General features: G+C 36.1%; 4 protein-coding genes across 4 annotated transcripts; all 4 read right to left on the bottom strand.

The window, feature by feature from the left end:
- Positions 1-1,568: 1,568 nt before the first annotated feature.
- Positions 1,569-2,964, bottom strand: LOC133853755 (glycine-rich cell wall structural protein 1.8-like). Its single transcript, XM_062289772.1, has one exon. It carries the CDS (start codon positions 2,950-2,952, stop codon positions 1,780-1,782), a length of 1,173 nt encoding a protein of 390 aa, XP_062145756.1. The 5' UTR covers positions 2,953-2,964; the 3' UTR covers positions 1,569-1,779.
- Positions 2,965-6,627: 3,663 nt separating this feature from the next.
- On the bottom strand, positions 6,628-7,573 carry LOC133853756 (glycine-rich cell wall structural protein 1.8-like). Its single transcript, XM_062289773.1, has one exon. The coding sequence runs from the start codon at positions 7,536-7,538 to the stop codon at positions 6,870-6,872; it is 669 nt and encodes a 222-aa protein (XP_062145757.1). The 5' UTR covers positions 7,539-7,573; the 3' UTR covers positions 6,628-6,869.
- A 5,298-nt stretch (positions 7,574-12,871) lies between these two features.
- On the bottom strand, positions 12,872-13,790 carry LOC133854693 (glycine-rich cell wall structural protein 1.8-like). Its single transcript, XM_062290950.1, has one exon. The coding sequence runs from the start codon at positions 13,729-13,731 to the stop codon at positions 13,069-13,071; it is 663 nt and encodes a 220-aa protein (XP_062146934.1). The 5' UTR covers positions 13,732-13,790; the 3' UTR covers positions 12,872-13,068.
- Positions 13,791-18,497: 4,707 nt separating this feature from the next.
- Positions 18,498-19,464, bottom strand: LOC133855001 (glycine-rich cell wall structural protein 1.0-like). The gene has a single exon (XM_062291295.1). The coding sequence runs from the start codon at positions 19,411-19,413 to the stop codon at positions 18,730-18,732; it is 684 nt and encodes a 227-aa protein (XP_062147279.1). The 5' UTR covers positions 19,414-19,464; the 3' UTR covers positions 18,498-18,729.
- Between the last annotated feature and the right edge of the window lie 7,667 nt (positions 19,465-27,131).

The following is a 27,131-nucleotide window of genomic DNA, read 5'->3' as shown; positions in this document are numbered from 1 at the left end:
TTAACAAAAATTCTTACGGAAGGTTGAAATTGAAAAAAATTGAAAGATTGATACCTTAAATTGACACTTTTTAAAGTTTAGGTACCTTACTTCAAAAGTGATGAAACATCATTTGTTATAAGTGAAATTCTTCAATTATTTTAATTAGTGATATGCATGCTTTAATAACTATATATAGTTTAAATTAATTAGGAGTTGATTTCTTTGCTTTGCTTTGCTGCATGCATGGTTACAGGCATCACAGAAAGAATAGAGAATTTTATGCGAATACAATTCCATGTAATATGGTGATGATGAAGGAAGAGGGATCGAGGGGTTGACATGATTAGAGGCCGGCAGCCTGTGATTGATAAGGGAGAGGGCACTGCAGGAGAAATATCACCAGCCTCACCAGTACCCACTCCAAAAGTGATTGTCTCTATGGATCGAGTAGAAAGGAATTGATCTGAAGGAAGGATATATATCTCAAGACAATCAGGAAGAAAATTTGAGAGAAACTTGTCTGTACTTGTGGACGTTTATCCCAAGTCCCAACGTACGTATTCAAAGACAGAAGACGAATGATAAACATGGTATAATTTCTTTTCGTAGAGTGGAACCATAACACAGTACGGCTTTGTAATACCTTCCTATATAATAATTAAAACACTTTGTTGGCTGTGGTACGTAGCTAGATCAACCCCCTCACCCCCCCCCCTTTTTTTTTTTTTTTTTTTTTTTTCAGTGTGCTTAATTATAAATGGAGGTAAAAAAGGTGTCTTTGTAATTTTTGTTTATTGTTTAAGCAGTTGTTTAAAGTTAGACGTGGTTCTGAATCTAGAGGTTTCTTTGTATCTCTTGTTTGTCTCTGTAATACTTTATGGCTTTGTTTAGCAATAGATGTAGCACATGCTATACGTTCAAAACAAAAAAAAAAAAAGAAAAATTTAAAACACTTTGCTCGCATGGCTTTGGCTACTGTACGTTGATTAAACTTTTAAATTTGGGATAGTTTCAGGCCTTTGGAAAAACCTCATCAAATATAATGAGAAATTCGTAAGGTAAAACCATACTTCATTACTTCCGGCGATCTACGATGGTGGCCGGTGATCTTTGGCAGCCTCTAGCGACATTAGGCGGTGGTGGAGAATGAACTGTGAAGGAAAGTGTGCGCGAGAAGAAAAAGCTTAAATTCAAAAAATAATTTATGAAAATAAAAAATGCCAACCTTTGGAGACTATGTCATGGCCGGAGCAAACTCTCGCTAGCTATACAATGCAAACTAATCATATAAAAAGGAAATTGTAGTTAGGATATGGTATATATGAATTATTAAAGTATCAGAATCAAGGTTTTGAGTTTGAACTTTGTCTGCTTCATTTATCTCTCATTTTAATGAAATATTTTACGTATTAGGCATTATCTATTAAAAGAAAATTTGAACCTATGCATGAGGTGAAGTGTTAAATGTCATCTACAGATCGCTTAAAGACTTACTTTTATGCCGCAATGAGAGCTAAACCCATTTCTTTAGGAGGGCTAGCTATCAATAAATTTCTGATTATTAATTTAAATTGCAAAAACCATACTAAAATAAAAAGAGGAACAAGATCTATTGAAATACTTATTTATGGATTACAACCTTTTAAGTACACCCATCTTGCATATATATTGAAATACTTAATTATATTAATATAATTAAGCTTCTTCCCACCCAAATTACCCTTCTTTTTGAATATATAGCATGGGTAAGAAGTAAGAAGTTTTCTGATAAGGCAATGTGATAGCGCAATTGTATTTTCAAGGGGAATAGCCACCATGGCCACCACCTTCACCACTACCACCACCACTTCCATATCCTGCCCCATGTTCACCTCCAACACCATAACCGCCACCACCACCAGAGCCACCTCCACCACCATAGCCTCCACTACCGATACCTCCGCCAGCTCCCCCACCACTTCCATATCCACTTCCATGTGCTCCACCAGCACCGTATCCTGTTCCACCACCACCACCGCTCCCACCACCACCTCCCCCTCCATAGCCAGCACCATAGCCGCCACCGTGACCTCCTCCTTCACCACCTCCACCACCATAGCCTCCACTACCGATACCTCCGCCATCTCCCCCACCACTTCCATATCCACTTCCATGTGCTCCACCAGCACCGTATCCTGTTCCACCACCACCACCACTCCCACCACCACCTCCCCCTCCATAGCCAGCACCATAGCCGCCACCGTGACCTCCTCCTTCACCACCTCCATAACCAGCACCATGCTCTCCTCCTGCACCATATCCACCACCACCGCCTTTTCCTCCTCCTCCACCAGCACCATATCCAGCTCCATATCCTTCACCACCTCCTTCACCACTTCCATAACCAGTACCATGCTCTCCTCCTGCACCATATCCAGCACCACTGCCTTTTCCTCCACCACCACCATATCCTGCCCCATGTTCTCCACCAGCTCCATATCCGGCACCACCTCCTTCACCACTGCCAGATCCGTATCCAGCTCCTCCTGCACCATAACTAGCTCCACCACCACTGCCTTTTCCTCCACCACCACCATATCCTGCCCCATGTTCTCCACCAGCTCCATATCCGGCACCACCTCCTTCACCACTGCCAGATCCGTATCCAGCTCCTCCTGCACCATAACTAGCTCCACCACCACCACCACCGCTTCCATATCCTCCACCATGTCCACCAGCAGCTCCATAGCCCGCTCCGCCACCTTCTCCGCTCCCACCACCACTTCCATAGCCAACAACACCATGTTCCCCTACAGCTCCATATCCAGAACCACCACCTGTCCCTCCTCCACCAACATTACCACCATACCCGACGCCAGTTCCGGGACTATGGCCAGCTCCTTCAAGAGTGAGGAGGGCTCTAGTTGCAGAACAAATGCCTAAACCTAGTAACACAAAGAGAAAAACACTAAGAATTTTGTTATTAGCCATGAGAATATCTTAAAATGCCACGTGTAGTTTCAAATGCTAGGGAGAGTTGCTATATATAGCAATAGATTTGGGGGGGGGGGGGGGGGGGGGGGGGGGGGGGGGGGGGGGTTCCAAGGTGCATCTACTGACAGGGAGTAGTTGAAGCACATGCTAAGAGAAGATGGCCTTCCACACGATATCATGATGTGGCCCAACATACACACAAAAAGAACAAATTCACTCAGGGCTCGTTACACTTTCACTAGCTAGTGTGTTTATGCTGTCCTCCATATCTAACTAAACTTTGAAAGCCATTTTTAGTGCCTGAGTTTGAAAAAACTTAACTTTTCCTTATCCTTCACCTCTCAATAGGTGCCTAGCTACGACAGCTGACTCAATAATACTCCTAGCTTCCACAGTACGTACTCGTTAGGTATCATCTTTCTGGAGAATGTTTGTGGTACCTAGCTAGAATATATTTTTCTCTAACGATTTACAGTATTTTTTTCCCCAGTATAAGTAGCTCAAGATATATAATTTTATATATATTCAATGTCATCTTACTTTAATTTTTTTCAAATAAAAATATATGCTGCATGTATATATAGTTTTGCTATATATATATATATATATATATATATATATATATATATATATATATATATATATATATATATATATATATATATATATATATATATATATATGTGTGAAAAATGCCCTTTACCCCTCTAACGTTTCATTTATTTTTTAATCTTGCCTTGAAAGTTTAAAAAATTTGCAATATAATATTTACCCCAATCAAGTTTTATAAATTTTCAATGTTATCCATCTGTTACTTAAGACCATCTTCTGTGACAACAATAGACCCACATGTGATGCATATAAGTTTTTAAGAGCAAATTTTTCACTTTGGAGACCAGATTTAAAAATGGCTATATATATATATATATATAATCCATCCTCTATTCTTAGACTATGTCGTGAAAATTTCCTACTAGAAGCGTGGTCTGAATTACTTCCATCATGGAGGTTCCAAAGCTGCGTTTACTGCACAGATCGATCGAGAATGATCAATGGAAGCACATGCAAGAGAGAAGGTGCATGCACGTGGACAGTGTCTACACAATGTGGTCCAATATCGGATTAGACAGACAGTAGACACACTAATTCGATCAAGTAGCTTCACTCTATTAATGGTGCGATCGATTATGCTGTCCTCCACCTATCACGTTACTTGCCAATGGGTGCAAACAGTGCAGCTGACTTTATACCACCTTGTTCACACAACGTACAATCTAATTTCCCTTTTTTTTTTTTTTTTTTTTTTTCTTTTTTTTCTTAATTGTGTATCGGTTTGATTTAGCAGTTTCAAAACATTATTAGTGCAAACATTATTTTTAAAAACACACTTCAATCTTTACATATGATTTGAAAATGTAATTTTTTTATTTTTTTTATACGTCTTTAAGTAGTTACTTTTTTTAAACAAATTTTCAAATAGGATTCTTTCTATGATTTTGTTTAAATCGATTTTTTAGCCCGCAAATTAAATCGAATGGCCAAATGGACTCTTTATTATTTATTTCAACAGCTCTTTTGCATAATTTAAACATCATTGTCATCACCATGTACTGGAAAATATATAACTGTTCTATTAGTAGTGTCTGGTATATTTTCAAGGGGAGGCGGACTCTAGTGCCCTAGCTAGTATAAAATTATTTGGTTCTCCGTATTGTCATCATTAATTTATGGTTGGCTATGAGAGGTCGTCTGAATATTCTTAATAAACTGACTTCTTTTGATATGAGTAATACAACATACTACATCATCATCTCATTCTCAACTCACTAGACTAACGTGGTTAATGCTCATCGATCGGCTCTTGAAATTCTGAACCACAACCAACAGAGAACCAAGAACAATTAAACAAAGGCCTACCGGCTAAAAATATCGTAATGGACATCCCCTTGATGGAGCAAGCCAACTACTGTACTTTCCGGCCAGAGAGATACATATGCTTTGGGAGAGAATTATCACTAAATCTGTTTACGATACGCTAGCTATTTAATAGAGATATGCTGTTTAACATTCTCCAGCAATCTCCTAACATTTCCAGTGATCATGAGGTATTGCATATATGTTGCGTCATGAATAGAAGAATGACGCAGAATCTTCAAGACTTCTACCATTACGAATAGAGTAGTCGCAGTCAATGATAGTGATGCATGGCAAAAGGGCTTTACAGTGCTAGCTTCTAACCCAATGAATATCCTCTCTTACATGCACTGGAAAAGCGTCTAAAAGTGGCCAACCAATATGGGGGGGCTATTCTGATAGCGAGGGCTCAATCCAGCTCACAAATCCCCACTACAAGATTCTTATTTCTTGCTGCTTCAATGCTAAAGCCCCTTGTTTTTTAACATGATTTTTAAAGTTTTTTAAACTCCCTTAAAGGCATTTAATTATTACGAGTAATGCAATGTATCATTTAATTCGGGTAACATCCACCATATATAGGCTATCCTTGGCCTTCTTGGATTTCGAAGAAAAACATGTCTCAAAGCGTGTAAATTAACAACTTTAATTGGATCATAATTTAATGGTAATTTTAGAAGTTATAATGACTTTAAGAATTAAATGATAATACGTACTCATTTATTACACTAATTATGAGGCGTTTCGCTTCTTCTGGATCGAAAAAAAGAAAAAAAAAAAATGAAGAATTTTTGTGCTCACAAATATATCTATATTGTATTTAAACCCTAATATATGGATTCAACTACACTAAGGCTAAGATATTATTCTTTATTCATAAAATAAGTGATTTGTTGAAAAACAAAACACCACTTTCTTTTATATATTTTGTCGTGCACTCAAAACAATCGTATTTTATTGAAATTACATCCAGCAATTTATATTAAAAATTACTACTCAAATCCCATGATTTTATGAACTAGCTACCACCTCATTTTATACAACAACTTTCTAGTAAAAGTTATAATACATCCACCACCACTTTTTTCTTTATACAATATTATTGCATTCGTAACCGTCATAATTAAGATAAAACTGTACTCTAGCCTTTCCATATATATTATATATTTTAGTATATGTAAGAGCATTTTCAGTGGAAATAGTCAAAATAACTACTTAAAAAGTACAAATCTCGATTTTATCTACTCATTTTTCTATACACACTCCAACAGATTCTTTATTCTACGCTCTATTTTTTTTAAATATTGTTTGGTATGGGAAATAGTATGAATTAAAAGAAAGAGGGAGAGAGAGAGAGAGTGAAAGAAGGAAAGGGAGATAAAGAAAATAATAAAAAAGCTATTTGTAGTATAAATAGTGAATAGGTTCTTCCTATTCACATTAGAAGGAAAAATTATATTCAGTCTATATATTGAGCTGGAGACAAAAAATGACTATTATGAATTATTTATCTATTCTGTTGGAGATAAAATTCAATAATTTTTTACTTTAACTACTTTTTTTCTATACTATATTCAATAGATTCCATCTTTATTTTCTTTTATTTTCATTACCCAATTAGGGATGGTAATGATTACCATGCACGTAATTAATTAACTTGATTTGGTACGAGTGCGCAGTCATTTTCTAATTATTTAGATTAATCATGTTTTGAGATTTTGATAACTTGATCAAAGCACCAAGCATAACCAAAAGACAGAAAAAAGAAGGTACTGCATATAATTCATTATAATTAGATACGACTTTTTGAGTACATTTATCTGGCATTCATGAATCATGCATACAATACTTAGATATTATAAGCATCCTCTTATCAATACTAATCTTATTTTTGAATTTTTTGTTTTTAATTTTTCCTGCGCATCTTATTTTTTGTTCATATTAATTAGGGTAAGAAGATGTGCATTCTTTTCAGAAAATGATATAGTGAGAAGGAAGTTTTAAGGGGCGTAGCCACCATGTCCACCACCCTCTCCACTCCCACTACCTCCTCCATATCCACCCCCATTTGCACCCCCAGCACCACCACCTCCGCCTCCACCAGAGCCGCCACCGCCACCAGCAGCTCCACCACCATAACCTCCACCGGCTCCTTCTCCACTACCATACCCACCTCCATGTGCTCCTCCAGCACCATAACCTGATCCACCGCCACCACCGCTCCCACCACCACCTCCTCCAGCAGCACCTGCACCATAGCCGCTACCAGCACCACCTCCTTCTCCGCTCCCATAACCAGCACCTCCTGCACCAGCACCGCCACCGCCACCTCCACCGCTTCCTCCACCGCCTCCACCACTGTGTGCTCCACCAGTACCATATCCAGCGCCACCTCCTTCCCCACTGCCACTTCCATATCCAGCACCACCAGCACCATAAGCAGCTCCGCCTCCACCTCCACCTCCGCTACCACCTCCGCCACCACCACCAATTCCACCTGCAGCCCCATATCCTGCACCACCACCTGCTCCACTACCAGCACCGCTAGCGTAGCCAGAAACACCATGTTCTCCTACAGCGCCATAGCCAAGGAGGGCTCTAGTCGCAGAACAAGCAACTAAACCCAATGACACAAAGAAAACAACACTAAGGACTTTGTGATTAGCCATGGGACAATATTGTTGGAGTCCCACAGCGATGGTTTAGAATGGTAGGGATCGAGGGTGGGTATATATAGGAACGGGAAGAGGCCTGGTCCAAAAGCGCGTCTACTGTAAAGAGTGTGGTCGCGCGAGACACAGAGAAAAGGTAGTTCCACTAGTGTGATTTTGCTGTCACCCACAATATTTACGCAAAACATAGCCACTTTGTGAATTAGGCTGAGTTTTTAGACACCTAATTCTCCTAATCCTATTGATCGTGTTTGATGGATTTCCGCCTCACTATATCCTTTTCACACCATGCATTGGCCAGTTTAGTACTTTTTCACTTTTTTGCTTCTTTATTTTTGTGGCTTGAGCAAACGACAATGGCTACCTGGCTATAACATAGTTAATCTTAACAAATCGTTGATGTTCACGATGTCAATAGCAAGTGTCAGTTTTCGAGCCACCCGTATATATATATATTGATGATCATACAAATTAAAGTACTGTACGTACGTATATATATGGCTAATCTGTACGTATATATATGGCTAATTGTGATTCATACATGACTTTTCATAGTGATCATAAACTATAGAGTAATTCTACATGTTCACGATGTCAATAGCAAGTGTCAGTTTTCGAGCCACCCGTATATATATATTGATCATACAAAGTACTGTACGTATATATGGCTAATTGTGATTCGATTCATACATGACTTTTCATGGTGATCATAATTAAACTATATATCAAAGCAAAAACCTTCTAGAGTATATCTTAGAATTGCAACGAGTGTCGTCAATTTAAAGTTATGATGTGTGTCAAATTATTAAACTATCATTAATATTTAATTATGTATAATCGCGGAATCACTAGCTGAAATTGCTGAAAAATTTGACAAGTGAAAGCTTAAAATTATGATGTGTGTCAAATTTTTAAACAATCATTGAAAAAAAAAAAATTACCTCCCAAATAATCAAAATTTAGCATTTTAATTAAATGGTTTTAGGATAATTAAAATTGTTACATAGGCCAAAACTTTCCAACAGTTTTATATTTAATTGAGTGCATATACATTCAATATAAAACTTTGCAAAAATTTCACTAACAATGATTAATAAAAAGTAGTTTAAAAAAGAACCAAAATTTAATATATAAAATGGTTTTAAAGTTGCTAAATTTTTGACAAATAGCATTTTACGATTTTTTTGTTGTTTAATGCTAATCTAACTCGATACATCTGTCTGTCACCATAAGCTAGCTAAGTCGAAATTCACAGTTGTTTGAATTTAATGAATTCAACTATAACCTTTCTTTACTTTCTTTTTTATTTATTATTATTTTATATTTATGTATATTCTTTTCTTGTAGTACGTGGTGAGATAAGATCTTATGATTAATGTATGTAGTGCATAATGATTACGTACCCACTAATCCCTTAGCAATCACCACTTTCGCATGCTTATTAATTGGAAGATAATAGCCATATTACACATATATATGGTTAATGCGTTTTGTATTAATTATTATATTGTATGGTTTTTTTTTTCTTCTAATTATTATATTGTATGGGTTTAATGATGAAGCTAATTATTAACCAAAGAATAAATGGAAGGCAAACTGCCATCACTAGAGGTTCCAGAAGGTACGTACAGCTGGCTAATTAGTTTACCATCTTATTTTGTTTCACGATCCAGTTGGATTAAAAATTCAATGTCAACCAATGCGATATATTGTCCCCTTGCATTTTGCAACGTATATATATATATATATATATAGACGATAACAACATGCACACAAAAGGAAAAATAAAAGATGTAATTAAACTCACTGATGATAGCACTTGATCTTATTCTAGTATATATATTGATACTTGGGTGCTTTGCGAGAAAAACATGAATGTGTGGATTTGTGGTCTTTAATTTGGTTCCCTCTTACAATTCCAACACATGGGGTGGTTCTTGGGTTGGAAATGATCGAAAAATATGTTATTAAAAACCAGTGATAAGTTGTTGAAGTGAGGTTATCAGGGGGATCGGATATGAAGTGTGTGTTTTGCAGGCCCTTTAATTTATTGAAGATAGAGACCACTTATTTTTTGCTTGCAGCTATAGTGGCCGTATTTGAAAAAAATTTCATGACCTTGTCTGATGTTGCTGCTCCCCCATTCAGTTGGAAAGATGTGGTGAATGAAGGGTGAATGAAGAGCTGAAGAACTGGGGGAAGAAAGTTTTTAGAGCTTTTATTGGATATGCTGTTTTTCATATAGCGGAACATGAATGCTATTAAACATGCAAATCATCCACTTTCTGAGGACCAGCTTCTACAGATCGAACATAAAGATGGTGATTAGAGTCCGTACTATGGGTAAAGGCAAATTTAGGAAAACTAAGGGTAATATACACATTTGCTAAAATTGGGGGATTAATCTCCAAATTTTGGTATAGGTTGTTTTGTTCTACAATGTTGCTGAGAGTTGAGGTTTTGAAGTATGTTTCAAAATCTAGTCTCTGCTTTTTTTGGGGCAGATTGTAAAGAGTTACCGTCTCTCTCTCTCTCTCTCTCTCTCTCTCTCTCTCTCTGGGGGTTCCTGGAGTAGTTTCTGAAGCCATTCAATCATCCATAATTGCAGCTTGAAATTGGAAAGATGTGATAATCAAAGTCAATATATTTTTACGACCCTGCAATGTGGGCATTTGATTAATTAGGTGCTAATAGAAACAAGAAAAAAAGAAAAGAAAAGAAAGAATTGATGGCCTATATATATGGTACGTAGGATCCACAAACGTAAAATGGAGGACCGGCCTGTGGTACATCATTAAACTATATGTCACTGACAGAAGAGTTCAAACCTGAAACCTACGCAGTGTGAAATGCTTTCAGTCGTGGTATCGATCTTGTGAAGAAAGATGTAAAAGAATCTTCTATGCGACTGTCCACAGAGCCTTGTGATCACAGAACATGCATTGGTTCTACTAATGATTACGTACAATGATGTGAATGCGATGGTTCTCGGCATTACACCAAGTGGCAAAACATCGTGATGCAGGAGGAAAAACAAAAAACCATAAAATAAAAATAAATCTACGTTAATTTAGAGTCTCACTAAATTAACGAAGATGATAGCACAAACCTGCCTTTCATTGGCCTTAGCAGCGTCTCACCACAAAAAAAAAAAAAGAGAGGAGTCACACCTCATAGGAACAAAACTGTTTTCTTAATTCATCATAAACTGTCTATTACAATAGAACATTATGTTTGAATAGACTCAAAAATTAAACCCTAACTCTAACCCTAATGCGACTAAGGGCTAAGCTCATTATTGAATTACATATAAATTAAACTACAATGACTGATTCTGGGCCAAGGCCATTATTAAATTCAAATAAAACTAACAATCTAATTAAAATCAATGGACTAATTTATTATTTTCTCATTTTATATCACATTGCAGTCTTTGACCATGATTTTTGTTTCTTAGCGAGGGCTCAATCCTAGCTCACAAATCCCCACTACAAGATTTTCATTTCTTACTGCTTCAATGCTAAAGCCCCGTGTCTTTGAACATGATTTTTAAAGTCTTTTAAACTCCTTAAAGGCATTTATTATGAGTAATGCAATGTACCATTTTTTTTATCTTTCAAAATTGGTGAAACGAGGAGAGGGCCTGGCGATCATACCACCGTGCACGGTCGAAAAAGCGTGTTCCCTTTGGATAATATGCACTATATATAGGCTATCGATCCTCGGCCTTCTTCGATTTCAAAGAAAAACAGCATGTCAATATCTCAAAGTGTGTAAATTAACCTTGTCACACATTTTAATTGGATCATAATTCAATGGTAATTTTAAAAGTTACATCAACTTTAAAAATAAAATGATGATACGTAGCATATAATATTACTCATTTATTATATACACTAGTTAGGGGCATTTCACTTTTTTGGGCTTAGAAAAAAGAAAAAAGAAATGAAGAATTTTTGTGCTCACAAATTTATCTGTGTATTTAAACCCTAATATATGGATTCGACTACACTAATTTCTTTATAAGGCTAAGATATTATAAACCCTTATAAGGCTAAGATATTATTCTTTATTCATAAAATAAGGGGTTTGTTGAAAAACAAAACCCCACTTTCTTTTATTTTGTCATGCACTCAAAACAATCGTATTTTATTGAAATTATATCCAGCAATTTATATTAAAATTTGCTACTCAAATCCCATAATTTTATGAACTAGCTACCAGCTCATTTTATATAACAACTTTCTAATAAATGTTATATTAATACATCCACCACCACTTTTTTCTTTATATAATATTATTCTATTCAAAACCGTCATAATTAAGATAAAACCCTTTTGATATATATTACATATTTTAGTATGTAAGAGCATTTCTAGTAAGAATAGTCAAAATAACTATTTAAAAAGTATAAATTTCTATTTTAGCTACTCATTTTTCTACACACACTTCAACCGATTCTCTATTCTACTCTCTATTTTCTTTAAATATTGTTTTGTGTGAGAAAGAGTGTGAAAGAAAGAGGGAGAGAGAGAGTGAAAGAAGGAAAGGGAGAGAAAGAAAATAATAAAAAAACTCTTTGTAGTGTGAATAATAAATAGATTCTTCCTATTCACAATAGAAGGAAAAATTATATTCCACCTATTGAGCTGGAGACAAAAAATGACTCATAATAATCAAATTTGATTATTATGAATCATTTGTCTATTCTGTTGGAAATGCTCTAAGAGTATCTGTAACAATAATAGTCAAAGTAGCTATTAAAAAAATACAATTCTCTACTTTAGTCTTTATCTACTGTTTTTTCTATACTCTCTTCAACAGATTCTCTATTCTATTATTTATATTCTTTAAATATTATTTTGTGTAGAAGAAAGTGAAAATTGGGAGAGAAAGAAAACAATAAAAAAATTGTTTGTAGTGTGAATAGTAAATAGGATCTTCTATCTATTTACTATTTACACTAGAAAGAAACATTATATTCTACTTAATCTGCTTGAGACGAAAAATAATTCATAGTTGTCAAATTTAATTATTATCAACCCTTTATATATTTGGTTAAAGATACTCTAAGCGAACATCATCACCTTTCACTTTCTTGCTTGTAGTTTGGCCAAAATAGAATAGGTCCATTCCTCATACCCCATTAATTAGGGCTGGTAATTATGATTATCATGCACGTAATTAATTAACTTGATTTGGTACGAGTGCGCAGTCATTTTCTTATTTGGATTAATCAACTTTTGAGATTTTGATAACTTGATCAATGCACCAAGCATAACCAAAAGACAGAAAAAGAAGAAGAAGGTACTGCATATAATTCATTATAATTAGATAAAACTTGAGTGCATTATCTGGCATTCATGAAACATATATGCATACAATACTTAGATATTATAAGCATCCTCTGATCAATACTAATCTTATTTTTGTGTTTTTGTTTTTTTTCCTGCGCATCTTATTTTTTGCTCATATTAGGGTAAGAAGATGCATTCTTTTCAGAAAATGATGTAATGAGAAGGAAGTTTTAAGGGGAGTAGCCACCATGTCCACCACCCTCTCCACTCCCACTACCTCCTCCATATCCACCCCCATTTGCACCCCCAGCACCACCACCTCCGCCGCCACCAGAGCCCCCACCGCCACCAGCAGCTCCACCACCATAACCTCCACCGGCTCCTTCTCCACTACCATACCCACCTCCATGTGCTCCTCCAGCACCATAACCTGATCCACTGCCGCCACCGCTCCCACCACCACCTCCTCCAGCAGCACCTGCACCATAGCCGCTACCGGCACCTCCTCCTTCTCCGCTCCCATAACCAGCACCTCCTGCACCAGCACCGCCACCGCCACCTCCACCGCTTCCTCCACCACCTCCACCACTGTGTGCTCCACCAGTACCATATCCAGCGCCACCTCCTTCCCCACTGCCACTTCCATATCCAGCACCACCAGCACCATAAGCAGCTCCGCCTCCACCTCCGCTACCACCTCCGCCACCACCGCCAATTCCACCTGCAGCCCCATATCCTGCACCGCCACCTGCTCCACTACCAGCACCGCCAGCGTAGCCAGCAACACCATGTTCTCCTACAGCGCCATAGCCAAGGAGGGCTCTAGTCGCAGAACAAGCAACTAAACCCAATGACACAAAGAAAACAACACTAAGGACTTTGTGATTAGCCATGGGAAAATATTGTTGGAGTCCCACAGTGATGGTTTAGAATGGTAGGGATCGAGGGAGGGTATATATAGGAACGGGAAGAGGCCTGGTCCAAAAGCGCGTCTGGTACTGTAAAGAGTGTGGTCGAGGCACACAGAAAAGGTAGTTCCACTAGTGTGATTTTGCTGTCACCCACAATATTTACGCAAAACACAGCCACTTTGTGAATTAGGCTGATCAGTTTTTAGACACCCAATTCTCCTAGCTAATCCTATTGATCGTGTTTGATGGATTTCCGACTCACTATATCCTTTTCACACCATGCATTGGCCAGTTTAGTACTTTTTCACTTTTTTGCTTCGTACGTTATTTTTGTGGCTTGAGCAAACAACAATGGCTACCTGGCTATAATATAGTTAATCTTAACAGATCGTTGATGGTCACGATGTCTATAGCAAGTGTCAGTTTTCGAGCCACCCGTATATATATATTGATCGATGATCATACAAAGTACTACTGTACGTATATATGACTAATTGTGATTCATATATAAATGAGTTTTCATGGTGATCATAAACTATATATCAAAGCAAAAACCTTCTAGAGTATATCTTAGAATTGCAACAAGTGTCGTCAATTTAAAGTTATGATGTGTGTCAAATTATTAAACAATCATTAATATTTATGTCATCGATCATCGCTCAATTACTAGCTGAAATTGTTGAAAAATTGACAAGTGAAAGCTTCAAATTATGATATGGGTCAAATTTTTAAACGATCATTAAAAAAAAAAATTACCTTCCCAATTAATAATCAAAATTTAGCATTTTAAATGGTTTTAGGGTAATTAAAATTGTTACATAGGCCAAAACTTTCCTCCAGTTTTATATTTGGGTGCATATACATTCAATATAAAACTTTGCAAAAATTTCACTAACAATAATTAATAAAAAAATAGGTTAAAAAATAACCAAAATTTAATATAAAAAATGGTTTTAAAGTGGCTTAATTTTTGACAAGTAGTATTTTACGACTTTTTTGCTGGTTAATGTTAATTTAATTCGATACACCCGTCTGTCACCATAAGCTAGCTAGGCAGAATTTCACATTAGTTGTTTGAATTAACCAAAGAATTAATAAATTAACATTAAATTAACCAAGTCAGGAATTAGTCATTTACTTTATTTTTAGGAGTATTTGTACCTCTAATTATAGCTTTTCAGATTATAATGAAAGTTATTTCTTTGTTTAAAAAAAAAAAAAGAAAAAGAAAAGAATGCAAACTGCCATCACTAGAGGTTCCAGAAGGTACAGCTGGCTAAGTAGTTTACCATCTTTGTTTCACGATCGATCCAGTTGGATTAAAAATTCAATGTCAACCAATGTGATGCATTGGCCCCTTGCATTTTGCAACGTATATATACGATAACAACATGCACACAAAAGAAAAAATAGAGATGTAATTAAACTCACTGATGATAGCACTTGATCTTAATTATTCTAGTATATATTGATACTTTAGGATGCTTTGCGAGAAAAACATGGATGTGTGGATTGGTATGTGGTCTTTAATTTGGTTCCCTCTTACAATTCCAACACATGGGGTAGTGTTCTTGGGTTGGCAATGATCGAAAAATGTGTTATTAAAAACCAGTGATAAGTTGTTTAAGTGGGGTTATCAAGGGGATATGAAGTGTATGAAGTGTATGAAGTGTGTTTATTGCTTGAAGGGCACTTTATTGAAGATAGAGACCACTTATTTATTCCTTGCAGCTATAGTGGCCGTATTTGAAAAAATTTCATGACCTTGTCTGATGTTGCTGCTCCAGCATTTAGTTGGGAAGATGTGGTGAATGAAGGGTGAATGAAGAGCTAAAGAACTGGCAGAAGAAAGTTTTTAGAGCTTTTGGGTATGCTGTTTTTCATATAGCGGAACGTGAATGCTATTAAACATGCAAATCATCCACTTTCTGCGGACCAGCTTCTACAGAAAATAAAGATGGTGATTAGAGTCCGTACTATGGGTAAAGGCAAATTTAGGAAAACTAAGGGTAATATACACATTTGCTCTAATTGGGGATTAATCTCCAAATTTTGGTATAGGTTGTTTTGTTCTATAATGTTGTTGAGAGTTGAGGTTTTGAAGTATGTTTCAAAATCTGGTCTCTGCTTTTTTACGGGCAGATTGTAAAGAGTTACCGTCTCTCTCTCTCTCTCTCTCTCTCTCTCTCTCTCTCTCTCTCTCTCTCTCTCTCTCTCTCTCTCTGTGTGTGTGTGAGGATGAACACTTTTTACTGGTTTTTGAATGTATATAACTGAATAGGCCAGGGTTCCTGGACTAGTTTCTGAAGCCATTCAATATATTTTTACGACCCTGCAATGTGGGCATTTGATTAATTAGGTGCTAATAGAAACAAGAAAAAAAGAAAAGAAAGAATTGATGGCCTATATATTTATGGTAGGATCCACAAACGTAAAATGGAGAATCTGTGGTACATCATTAAACTATATGTCACTAACAGAAGAGTTCAAACCTGAAACCTACGCAGTGTGAAATGCTTTCAGTCGTGGCATCGATCTTGTGAAGAAAAATATAAAAGAATCTTCTATGTGACTGTCCACAGAGCCTTGCATGTGATCACAGAACAGGCATTGGATCTACTAATGATTACGCACTATGATGTGAATGTGATCGATGACTGTCGGCAATATTACACCAAGTGGCAAAACATTTGTTGGAAATTGAAACCATACATACACTAAGAGAGAGAGGGTGAAAGGGAAGAGAGACAATAAATTGATAAAGGATTTTGTATTCTTTCACTCAACTTAATTAAAATTAACTTAATTACTTATATGTATGAGTATATATAGGACACAAATGACCCTTCTAAGTTCTTCACATTAACTCTATTTATTTACATCTCAAATAACTCCCATGTAACTTCTGTGTAAAATAATTCTTGAAAACCCAAAAAATATAACCTCTTCAAATCACTTCTTAGTAACTTACAAGAATAACAAAATACTCAAATAAATGTTATTAAAATTAAGTTTATTATTCAACAACATTGCAGTCTCTTTCATTCAAACTCAGACAGTACTTCATTAACAAGATCGGATATAACCTACACCCCAGTTCGCCTAAAATCCTTCTATTGATCTACAAATTTTGCATCGGTAAAGTTGTCGCAAATTTCGCCATTTGTAGTAGTGATTCATGCTCAAGATATATATCCCAAAAACACGAAAGAGAAAATAATAGTGATACATGGCAAAAGGGTTGAATATCCTCGATCTCTTGCATGCGCTGGAAAAGCGTCTAAAAGTGGCCAACCAATATAGGGGGGGGTGGGGGGGGGGGGGGGGGGGGGTGGCGCTATCTCGTAGCTCACAAATGACAATGTATCATTTTATCTTTCAAAACGGGCAAAACGAGGAGAGGGCCCGACGATCATACCAGGCCACCGCGGTAAAAAAAACGTGTTATCTTCAGATGACATGGACCATATAAAGGCTATCCGATCCTCGGCCTTCTTCGATTTCGAAGAAAAACATGCATGCATGACATGCATGGCATGCCAAAATAATTTCAAAGTGTGAATTAACCTTGTCACCCACTTTGATTAGATAATAATTTTAAAAGTTACATTAATTTTAAGAATAAAAAAATAATACGTAGCATATATTACTCATTTATTACACTAGTTAGGGGGTGTTTCGCTTCTTCCGGCTTGGAAAAAAGAAAAAAAAATTAAGAATTTTTGAGCTCACAAATTTATCTATGTACTTAAACCCTAATATATGGATTCGACTACACTAGGGCTAAGATATTATTCTTTATTCATTAAATAAGTGGTTTGTTGAAAAACAAAACACCACTTACTTTTATTTTGTCATCCACCCAAAACAATCATTTTGTCATGCACCCAAAACAATCGTATTTTACTGAAATTATATCCAGCAATTTACATTAAAAAATGCTACTCAAATCCCATGATTTTATGAACTAGCTACCACCTCATTTTATATGACAACTTTCTAATAAAAGTTATAATACATCCACCACCACTTCTTTTTTTTTTTTTTTTTTTTTTTCTTTATATAATATTATTCGTCGTAAAACCCTTTCCATATATATATATATATATATATATATATATATATATATATATATATTAGTGTGTAAGAGCATGGAGATGATCTCCGGTAGGAATAGTCAAAATAATTACTTAAAAAGTACAAATTTCTATTTTAACTACTCATTTTTTAATGTACGCTCTAATACATTTTCTTTTCTACTATCTATTTTCTTCAAATATTATTTTGTGTATGAAAGAGTGTGAAGAGAGAGAGAGAGAGAGAAAGTGAAAGAAGAAAGGTGAGAGAAAGAAAAAAAAATAAAAAAAAAACTCTTTATAGTGTGAATTGTAAATAAACATAAGAGCCTTACTATTCACAATAAAATAAAAAATTATATTTTACTTATTTTATTAGAGATGAAAAATAATTCATAATATTCAATTTTGATTATTATTAATCATTTATCTATTATGTTAGAAATATTTAAAAGTTATCATCATCACCTTCTACCTTTTTAATTTGCTTGTAGTTTGGCCAAAATAGAATAGGTCCATTCCTCAAACCCCATTAGGGCTGGTAATGATTACCATGCACGTAATTAATTAATTTGATTTGGTACGAGTGCGCAGTCATTTTCTTATTTGGATTAATCAAGTCTTGAGATAATTAGATATTAGGATCAATGCACCCAGCAAAACCAAAACACATAAAAAAAGAAGGTACTGCATATAATTCATTATAATTAGATACAACTTTTTGACTGCATTTAATTATCTGGTATTCATGAATCATGCATACAATACCTAGATATTATAATTAAGCATCCTCTTATCAATACTAATCTTATTTTTGTTTTTTTGCCTGCCCATCTTATTTTGTGCTCATATTAAGGTAAGAAGATGCATTCTTTTCAGAAAATGATGTAGTGAGAAGGAAGTTTTAAGGGGCGTAGCCACCATATCCACCACCCTCTCCACTCCCACTACCTCCTCCATATCCACCCCCATTTGCACCCCCAGCACCACCGCCTCCGCCGCCACCAGAGCCGCCACCGCCACCGCCAACATGACCACCATAACCTCCACCACCATAACCTCCACCGGCTCCTTCACCACTACCATAGCCACCTCCATGTGCTCCTCCGGCACCATAACCTGCTCCACCGCCACCACCGCTCCCACCACCACCTCCTCCAGCAGCACCTGCACCATAGCCGCTACCAGCGCCACCTCCTTCTCCACTCCCATAACCAGAACCTCCTGCACCAGCACCGCCACCGCCACCTCCACCCCTTCCTCCACCGCCTCCACCACCGTGTGCTCCACCGGCACCATATCCAGCGCCACCTCCTTCCCCACTGCCACTTCCATATCCAGAACCACCAGCACCATAAGCAGCTCCGCCTCCACCTCCACCTCCTCTACCACCTCCACCACCACCACCAATTCCACCTGCAGCCCCATATCCTGCACCGCGACCTGCTCCACTACCAGCACCGCCAGCGTAGCCAGCAACACCATGTTCTCCTACAGCGCCATAGCCAAGGAGGGCTCTAGTCGCAGAACAAGCAACTAAACCCAATGACACAAAGAAAACAACACTAAGGACTTTGTGACTAGCCATGGGAAAATATTGTTGGAGTCCCACAGCGATGGTTTAGAATGGTAGGGATCGAGGGAGGGTATATATAGGAACGGGAAGAGGCCTGGTCCAAAAGCGCGTCTACTGTAAAGATTGTGGTCGAGGCACAGAGAAAAGGTAGTTCCACTAGTGTGGCTTTGCTATCACCCACAATATTTACGCAAAACACCGCCACTTTGTGAATTAGACTGAGTTTTTAGGCACCTCCTTCTCCTAGCAAATCCTATTGATCATGTTTGATGGATTTCCGACTCACTATATCCTTTTCACACCATGCATTGGCCAGTTTAGTACTGTTTCAGTTTTTTGCTTCGTACGTTATTTTTTGTGGCTTGAGCAAACAACAATGGCTACCTGGCTATAATATAGTTAATCTTATCAAATCGTTGATGTTCACGATGTCAATAGTAAGTGTCAGTTTTCGAGCCATCCGTATATATATATATATATTGATGATCATACAAAGTACTACTATACGTATATATGGCTAATTGTGATTCATACATGAGTTTTCATGGCGATCATAAACTATATATCAAACCAAAAACCTTTTAGTATATCTTAGAATTGCAACAAGGTTCGTCAATTTAAAGTTATGATGTGTCAAATTATTAAACTATCATTAATGTTTATGTCATCATCGCTGAATCACTAGCTGAAATTGTTGAAAAATTTGACAAGCGAAAGCTTAAAATTATGGTATGTGTCAAATTTTTTAACAATTATTGAAAACAAAAATATTATCTCCCCAATAATCAAAATTTGGCATTTTAAATGATTTTAGGGTAATTAAAATTGTTACATTGGCCAAAACTTTCCAACAGTTTTATATTTGGGTGCATATACATTCAATATAAAATTTTGCAAAAATTTCATGCACTAACAATGATTAATAAAAAGTAGGTTAAAAAGGAACCAAATTTTAATATATCAAATGTTTTTAAAGCGGCTAAATTTTTTACAAGTAGCATTTTAAGACTTTTTTGCTGTTTAATTTTAATTTAATTCGACACACCCGTCTATCACTATAAGCTGGCTAGGTAGAAATTCACAATTGTTTGAATTTAATGAATTCCTCTATAACCTTTCTTCTCTTTATTTTTATTATTATTATTGTATATTTATTTATATTCTTTTCTTGTAGTACTTGGTGAGATAAGATCGATCTTATGATTAATGTATGTAGTGCATAATGACTGCGTACCCACTAATCCCTTAGCAATCACCACTTTCGCATGCTTCTTGGAAGATAATAGCCATATTGTATTAATTATTATATTGTATGGTTTAATGATGAAGCTAATTAACTATAGAATAAATGGAAGGCAAACTGCCATCACTAGAGGTTCCAGAAGGTACAGCTGGCTAATTAATTTACCATGTTATTTTGTTTCACGATCCTTTTGGATTAAAGATTCAATGCATGTCAACCAGTGCGATGCATTGTCCCTTTGCATATATATATATATATATATACATATATATATATATATATATATATATATATTCACACAAGATGAGGAGGGGAGATTCAAACTGATGACCTCCATTTCATGAAGTATGGTTCTTAGCCGATTGAGCTCACAAAAAAAAAAAGAAGAAGATGTAATTAAACTCACTTATGATAGCACTTGATCTTATTCTAGTATATATTGATACTTGGGATGCTTTGCGATCTGGAAAAACATGGATGTGTAGATTGGTGGTCTTTAATTTGGTTCCCTCCAACACATGGGTGGTTCTTGGGTTGGCAATGATCGAAAAATGTGTTATTAAAAACCGGTGATAAGTTGTTGAAGTGGGGTTATCAAGGGGATATGAACAGTGGCAGACCCAGACTTAAAAATTTAGAGGGTCCAAATTGAAAAGAAACAATTTAGGGGGGAAAAACTAAAAAAAAAAATAAAAAATTTAGGTGTAAAATTTTAATTTTTTTTAGATTTTTTTTTTTTTTTTTTGGGGGGGGGGGGGGGGAATATCTTGGGGCTTGAGGGGGCCAGGGCCCCCCCCCTGACCCCTTAATGGGTCCGTCCCTGGATATGAAGTGTGTTTTGCAAGCACTTTACTGATCGAAGATAAAGACCACTTATTTTTTGCTTGCAGCTATAGTGGCCGTATTTGAAAAAATTTCATGACCTTGTCTGATGTTGTTGGTCCCCCGGCCCATTTAGTTGGGAAGATGTGGTGAATATGGGTGAATGAAGGGCTGAAGAACCGGAGGAAGAAAGTTTTTAGAGCTTTTGGATATGCTGTTTTTCATATAGCAGAACATGAATGCTATTAAACATGCATGCAAGTCATCCACTTTCTGAGGACCAGCTTCTACAGAAAATAAAGATGGTTATTAGAGTCCGTACTAAGGGTAATATACACATTTGCTCTAATTGGGGATTAATCCCCAAATTTTGGTATAGGTTGTTTTGTTTTACATTGTTGCTCAGAGTTGAGGTTTTGAAGTATATATGTTTCAAAATCTGGTCTCGATCTGCTTTTTTACGGGCAGATTGTAAAGAGTTACCCTCTGTGTGTGTGTGTGTGTGAGGATGAACACTATTTGCTGGTTCTTGAATGTAACTGAATAGGGTTCCTGGAGTAGCTTCTGAAGCCATTCAATCATCCATAATTGCAGCTTGAAAAAATATATTGATAATCAAAGTCAATATATATTTTTACGACCCTGCAATGTGGGCTAGCTTTTGATTACCTAAGGGCTAATAGAAACAAGAAAAATAGAAAAGAAAGAATTGATGGCCCATTTATATATGGTAGGATCCACAAACGTAAAATGGAGGAGCTGTGGTATACTTTAAACTATATATATGTCACTGACAGAAGAGTTCAAACCTGAAACCTACGCAGTGTGAAATGCTTTCAGTCGTGGCATCCATCTTGTGAAGAAAAATATAAAAGAAGAATCTTCTATATATGTGATTGTCCACAGAACATGCATTGGATCTACTAATGATTACGTACTATGATGTGAATGTGATCATGACTCTCGGCAATATTACACCAAGTGGCAAAACATTGCAGTCTCTTTCATTCAAACTTAGACAGTACTTCATTAACAAGATCGAATATAACCAACACCCTAGTTCGCCTAAAATCCTTCTATTGATCTACAAATTTTGCATCGGTAAAAATGTCGCAAATTTCGCCATTTGTAGTAGTGATTCATGCTCATGATATATATCCTAAAAACACGCAAGAGAAAATAATACAATATTAATTGGTTTGGTTTATTTATATATATATATATATATATATATATGCTGGTTATTTCGAAGTCTAAAACCTTTCCTTTATGTTGAAGGCACTTGACCTTTTCTCCACTACTTGTGATGTAACATTCATGCGTATGTATAGGTATAGTGGGTGGTCACATGGAAGAGTACCCGTTCTCTACCATGTGTGGGACCAATCCATCTCATTTTGCTTGGCTAATGGATCCTCTTTTTCTTCACGCTTGAAAGGCTGCATGTGAATTCATAACAACAATATTCTTCCCACTACATCTTTCTTTCCTCACGTTTGGCATATATATATATATATTGTCGAACAAATTAATTTATGTCCTCTTTAGCCTTACCTGACCTACATTTTCTTCGTCTTCAACAAACAAGCTAGGCCGTGTCAGACACCGGCCTACTCCAATTCATTTTGATTACATATATATCATCTCCAATATATATATTTAGGTTTGATATTATCTTTATCTACCATATTTGCATTATCTTCACGTACTCCGATTCTCCTTAATAAGAGTCGTTTGTAGTGTAAATTAACATAATCAAGGAATAAGAGTATAATTAATGTAAACCTATATATCGGGTTCTTTCTTAGTGGTGAATGAACATAGATGTCTAACGCCAAATCACCCGAAAATCCTAGTTTTCATAGTTCTTTATTTTCTATATCATTATGAATTTCTTCAAAGAAGAAAAGAAAACATTATTGGGTATATATGGGTGTATGTTAAAGTATAGATTAAATGATTAAATTTAACATTTGGGATATGTACTGGTAATTTAACATAGTATCAGAATATTGATTCTATCATTTAACTTACTTCTCATTTCAATTAAATATTTCATGTGTTGAGCCCCACCTATTAAAAAAAGAGTTTAAGCCCACACGTGAGGGATGTTAAGGTATTGATTAAAGGGTAAATGTATAATAAATCCCTGAGTTGATGCGTGATTTGAAAATGTCCTCTAACTTTTTAATTTTCAACATTGACTCATTAACTTTTTCACGTTTTTGAATTGGGTCCTTCCATCACTTTTCCATCCAATTTTGCAAGCTCCGTTTGGCTGAGTCATTATTTGTCCATGTAAGAATCGACAACTGAGCCTAAAAACGACGTTGTTTCATTTTTGGCTTTACAACTTAGCCCCAAATCGTCTCTATTGGAAATGGGCAACACTTTAAATTTTTTTTCAATAAAATTAAGGACGAAATATAGAATATTCTAGAAAACTCAAGGGCATATTGTCCATTAACCCAAAAATAAGTTTGTGTCTTCGTCGTGGATTGCGTTGCTGTGGAAACCATTCTGTTTCGTTCCAATCTGGTTGTAAGTATCGTCTCTGTCTTCGTCTTCGTAGTCCCTGGGTTAAAGGTATTTTCTCAATAATTCTTTCTCGATTTTATGTTATTGTTTTTTCCAATTTAGGATTTTGGGTTCATTTGTCCGAAAGTGATGTTGGGTTAGGAAATGATGTTGTACAACCATTTTATATACTTTTAATTTTGATATTTATTATTGTGGGCTGTCAGAAGTGGATGTGGATATCTGTCTGTATGTTGTTAATTTCTAGGACATATGGGTCAGATGTGGATATTGTGATTGCTTGAAAAACGGATAGTGGGAACAATAAATTACTCAAAAGTGTTTGTCTTTAGGGGTAGTTGATAATAAAATAAGAAGTTAGCATGTGGGGCAGTGGGGGTCGGGTTTAGTTTTCAACATTTGTGGACCCTCAGTTTTTTTGATTTTTTTTTATGCATTTTACCACTTGATGTGCGTGTGGTCACACATTTTTGACAAAGTAGTGGAGATTATGGTCTTTAAATTTTTTTTTTTCGTGTGTTTACTTCTACCATTTATGTTGCTGCATGTTAGTAACTTTTGAGCATATGCAACGTATAGTTAAAATTGCATGCAAACTTATCCTATAAACCCTTCTTAATTATCAACATCATTTTCTGTCTTATGTTATAATTGTCAACAACTGATAAAACTCAAACTCTTATTCATTTACAACCTGATCTGGAGATATGTCGGTCGATATAACTTTTCACCACGGTGGAATAGTGCAACACAATCTTGGGCTTACGTATGTTGGGGGTATGATAGATTTCATCAAAGACTATGATACTGATTTCCTTTCATTGTGGAAATTTGAGGATCTTGTTAAGGATCTTGGGTATGTGAATGACCTAAGATATTGGTATAAGATGGACGACAATGACATGGATGAATTAGGGCAGTCATTGAAAAATGATGAAGAGGTAGTGAATTTTCTGAATATTGTTGAAATCTACAAATTGAAAAGTGTTCATATATATGTTGAACATAGAGTTGATGAGCTAGAAATTGTTGGGGAAGTACTATTCTTGCCACGCCTGGACCATATCTTGATGAGCTAGATGGTGATGTTGGCCATGCTGAGGGGGATGCCGAAAATGTTGAGGGGGATGTAAATGTTTAGGAAAATGTTGGCAATGCTGAGGGAGATGATATTTATATGAATGTTCAAGTGGAAAAGATTGTCAGACGTCCAAAAAAGAAGGCTTCTATGAGAAAACCTAAGGCTGTGGAGAAAAAAAAGGGAGTTGCCAATGTTGATGTGGTTGGTGCCAGTAAAAGAAAGAAAAGGCGGGCTGCCACTACTAGAAGGGGTCAAGATAGTGGTTTGGCAGATGTAATAGACGAAGAAGAACTACAATTGAGTGATTTCAAGATAATTGATGATAATGAGGATTTGTTCGCAGTTCATGTCCCCCATTAAAGATGACTACATGGATGCTTGGTGGGAAAAGTTTGTAGATTCTAAGCATCATACAAAAATTGCACATGAAGATGACGAAGAGTGCTACGATAGTGAAGAGTTGGTGAGTTTGGATGGGTCCTGTGACGACCCCCCCTTTTTTTTTTTTAATACAAACGTAAAACGAGTCATCGCAGTGGCACGACTACGTGTCGCTCAGCCAACATATGGCACATGCCCCATAACATGCACCTGATTATCAGAGTTACATTTAACAGCAGAATATAGTAATCAATGTGCAGTGGAACACATATCATAAGCAGAAATACATCTAATACATAACAGTTAATTACCACAAGAGCCAACTACATGTCTAACTGGTTAAAGCTTATAAAACATATTACTATAATTACATACAAAAAATACAAGCTCAGCAAATACATGTACCACATAGGATATGAGCAATATCAAAATACCCAAAATGCGGACTACCCATGAGTCTGGCATATGATTGTTGCGATATGCTCCAATTATAGTATCCCATACGCTAAGCAAACTGGTCATCATCTACATTCGCAGTACTTGCACCCAAAAAGACCTCATCTACACGGTTGTAATGGTATCCACATCTGCATAGGTGAAAGAATGATTCTACCGTTTCAGTATAAAACATACTAAGACCTTAGTGATATTAAACTAACTGAGTTTTCACAAAGAACCAACCTTACTTTTATTTTTAGTCATGTGAGCACTATATCAGCCACAATTTACCAATGACTAATACAATAAACATTAACTATCCAAAAAACATTTAAAACATATTATATAGTTGTGAACATATGTAGAAGTTTCAGTCATTCCTCCTTGGAAGTTTCTACATATAGGCTCATCTATAATAATATTTTTCAACGGTGGCTCAGACATAAGTGCACACAATCACTCCATCACAGATATCACGAGTACACATAGGTCTTAAGAAAGAAAACATGTCATCTTACTCCTCCATACTAGGATATCATCCTTCAACATAATACTCGCAACATCATCTCTAATCGTATTTCAGTTTCATGCCTTGAACGTCAGTAGATCATGTGAGCACTAGAGTTAAACTCAATTATGCTAACACGTCTTTTCTGAAGAACAATAACAATCAATCTTCTTACTCATAGACATGACATTACTCGCACCTAGATAATCATGAATCCATGTACTTTTAATTTTAATGTTTCTTAAACACATGCAACCCCATTCGATAGAAATATACAAAAGCTCTTTCCATTTAAGCCACTTATGCATATCAATACGACTAGTAAAAACTACGCATAACATAAAAACATCACACTCATAAAACAATGCTATATATGATATGCATGAACTGGGTTTACTGGGGCTTAGGTCCCCCACGATGCTGATAACTGTTGTTTAACTGTGTTTACTGTTGTTTTATTGCGTTCTGTTACTCTTATACTGTTGTTGTATGTATGCTTTATACTATATGCTCTATGCTCTGTACTTGGCCAGTATATGTTTCACTACTGTATAATACTATAAAATTATGCAATTGCTAAATCAAGTTCCCTTAAAACTAAATCAGTCCAACATTTCATCAAACACTTTGAAATCATTAAAATCATAGTTTCTTCATAAAACATAAACAGTTTTAACATGACATGTTCTCAAATAATTTACATAATTTAAATCCCAACC

This window comes from Alnus glutinosa, chromosome 13 (genome assembly GCF_958979055.1).
Source record: "Alnus glutinosa chromosome 13, dhAlnGlut1.1, whole genome shotgun sequence".
Taxonomy (NCBI): Eukaryota; Viridiplantae; Streptophyta; class Magnoliopsida; order Fagales; family Betulaceae; genus Alnus; species Alnus glutinosa.
Note: the sequence above shows the minus strand (reverse complement) of the source record. Positions and strands in the feature narration are given on the sequence as shown.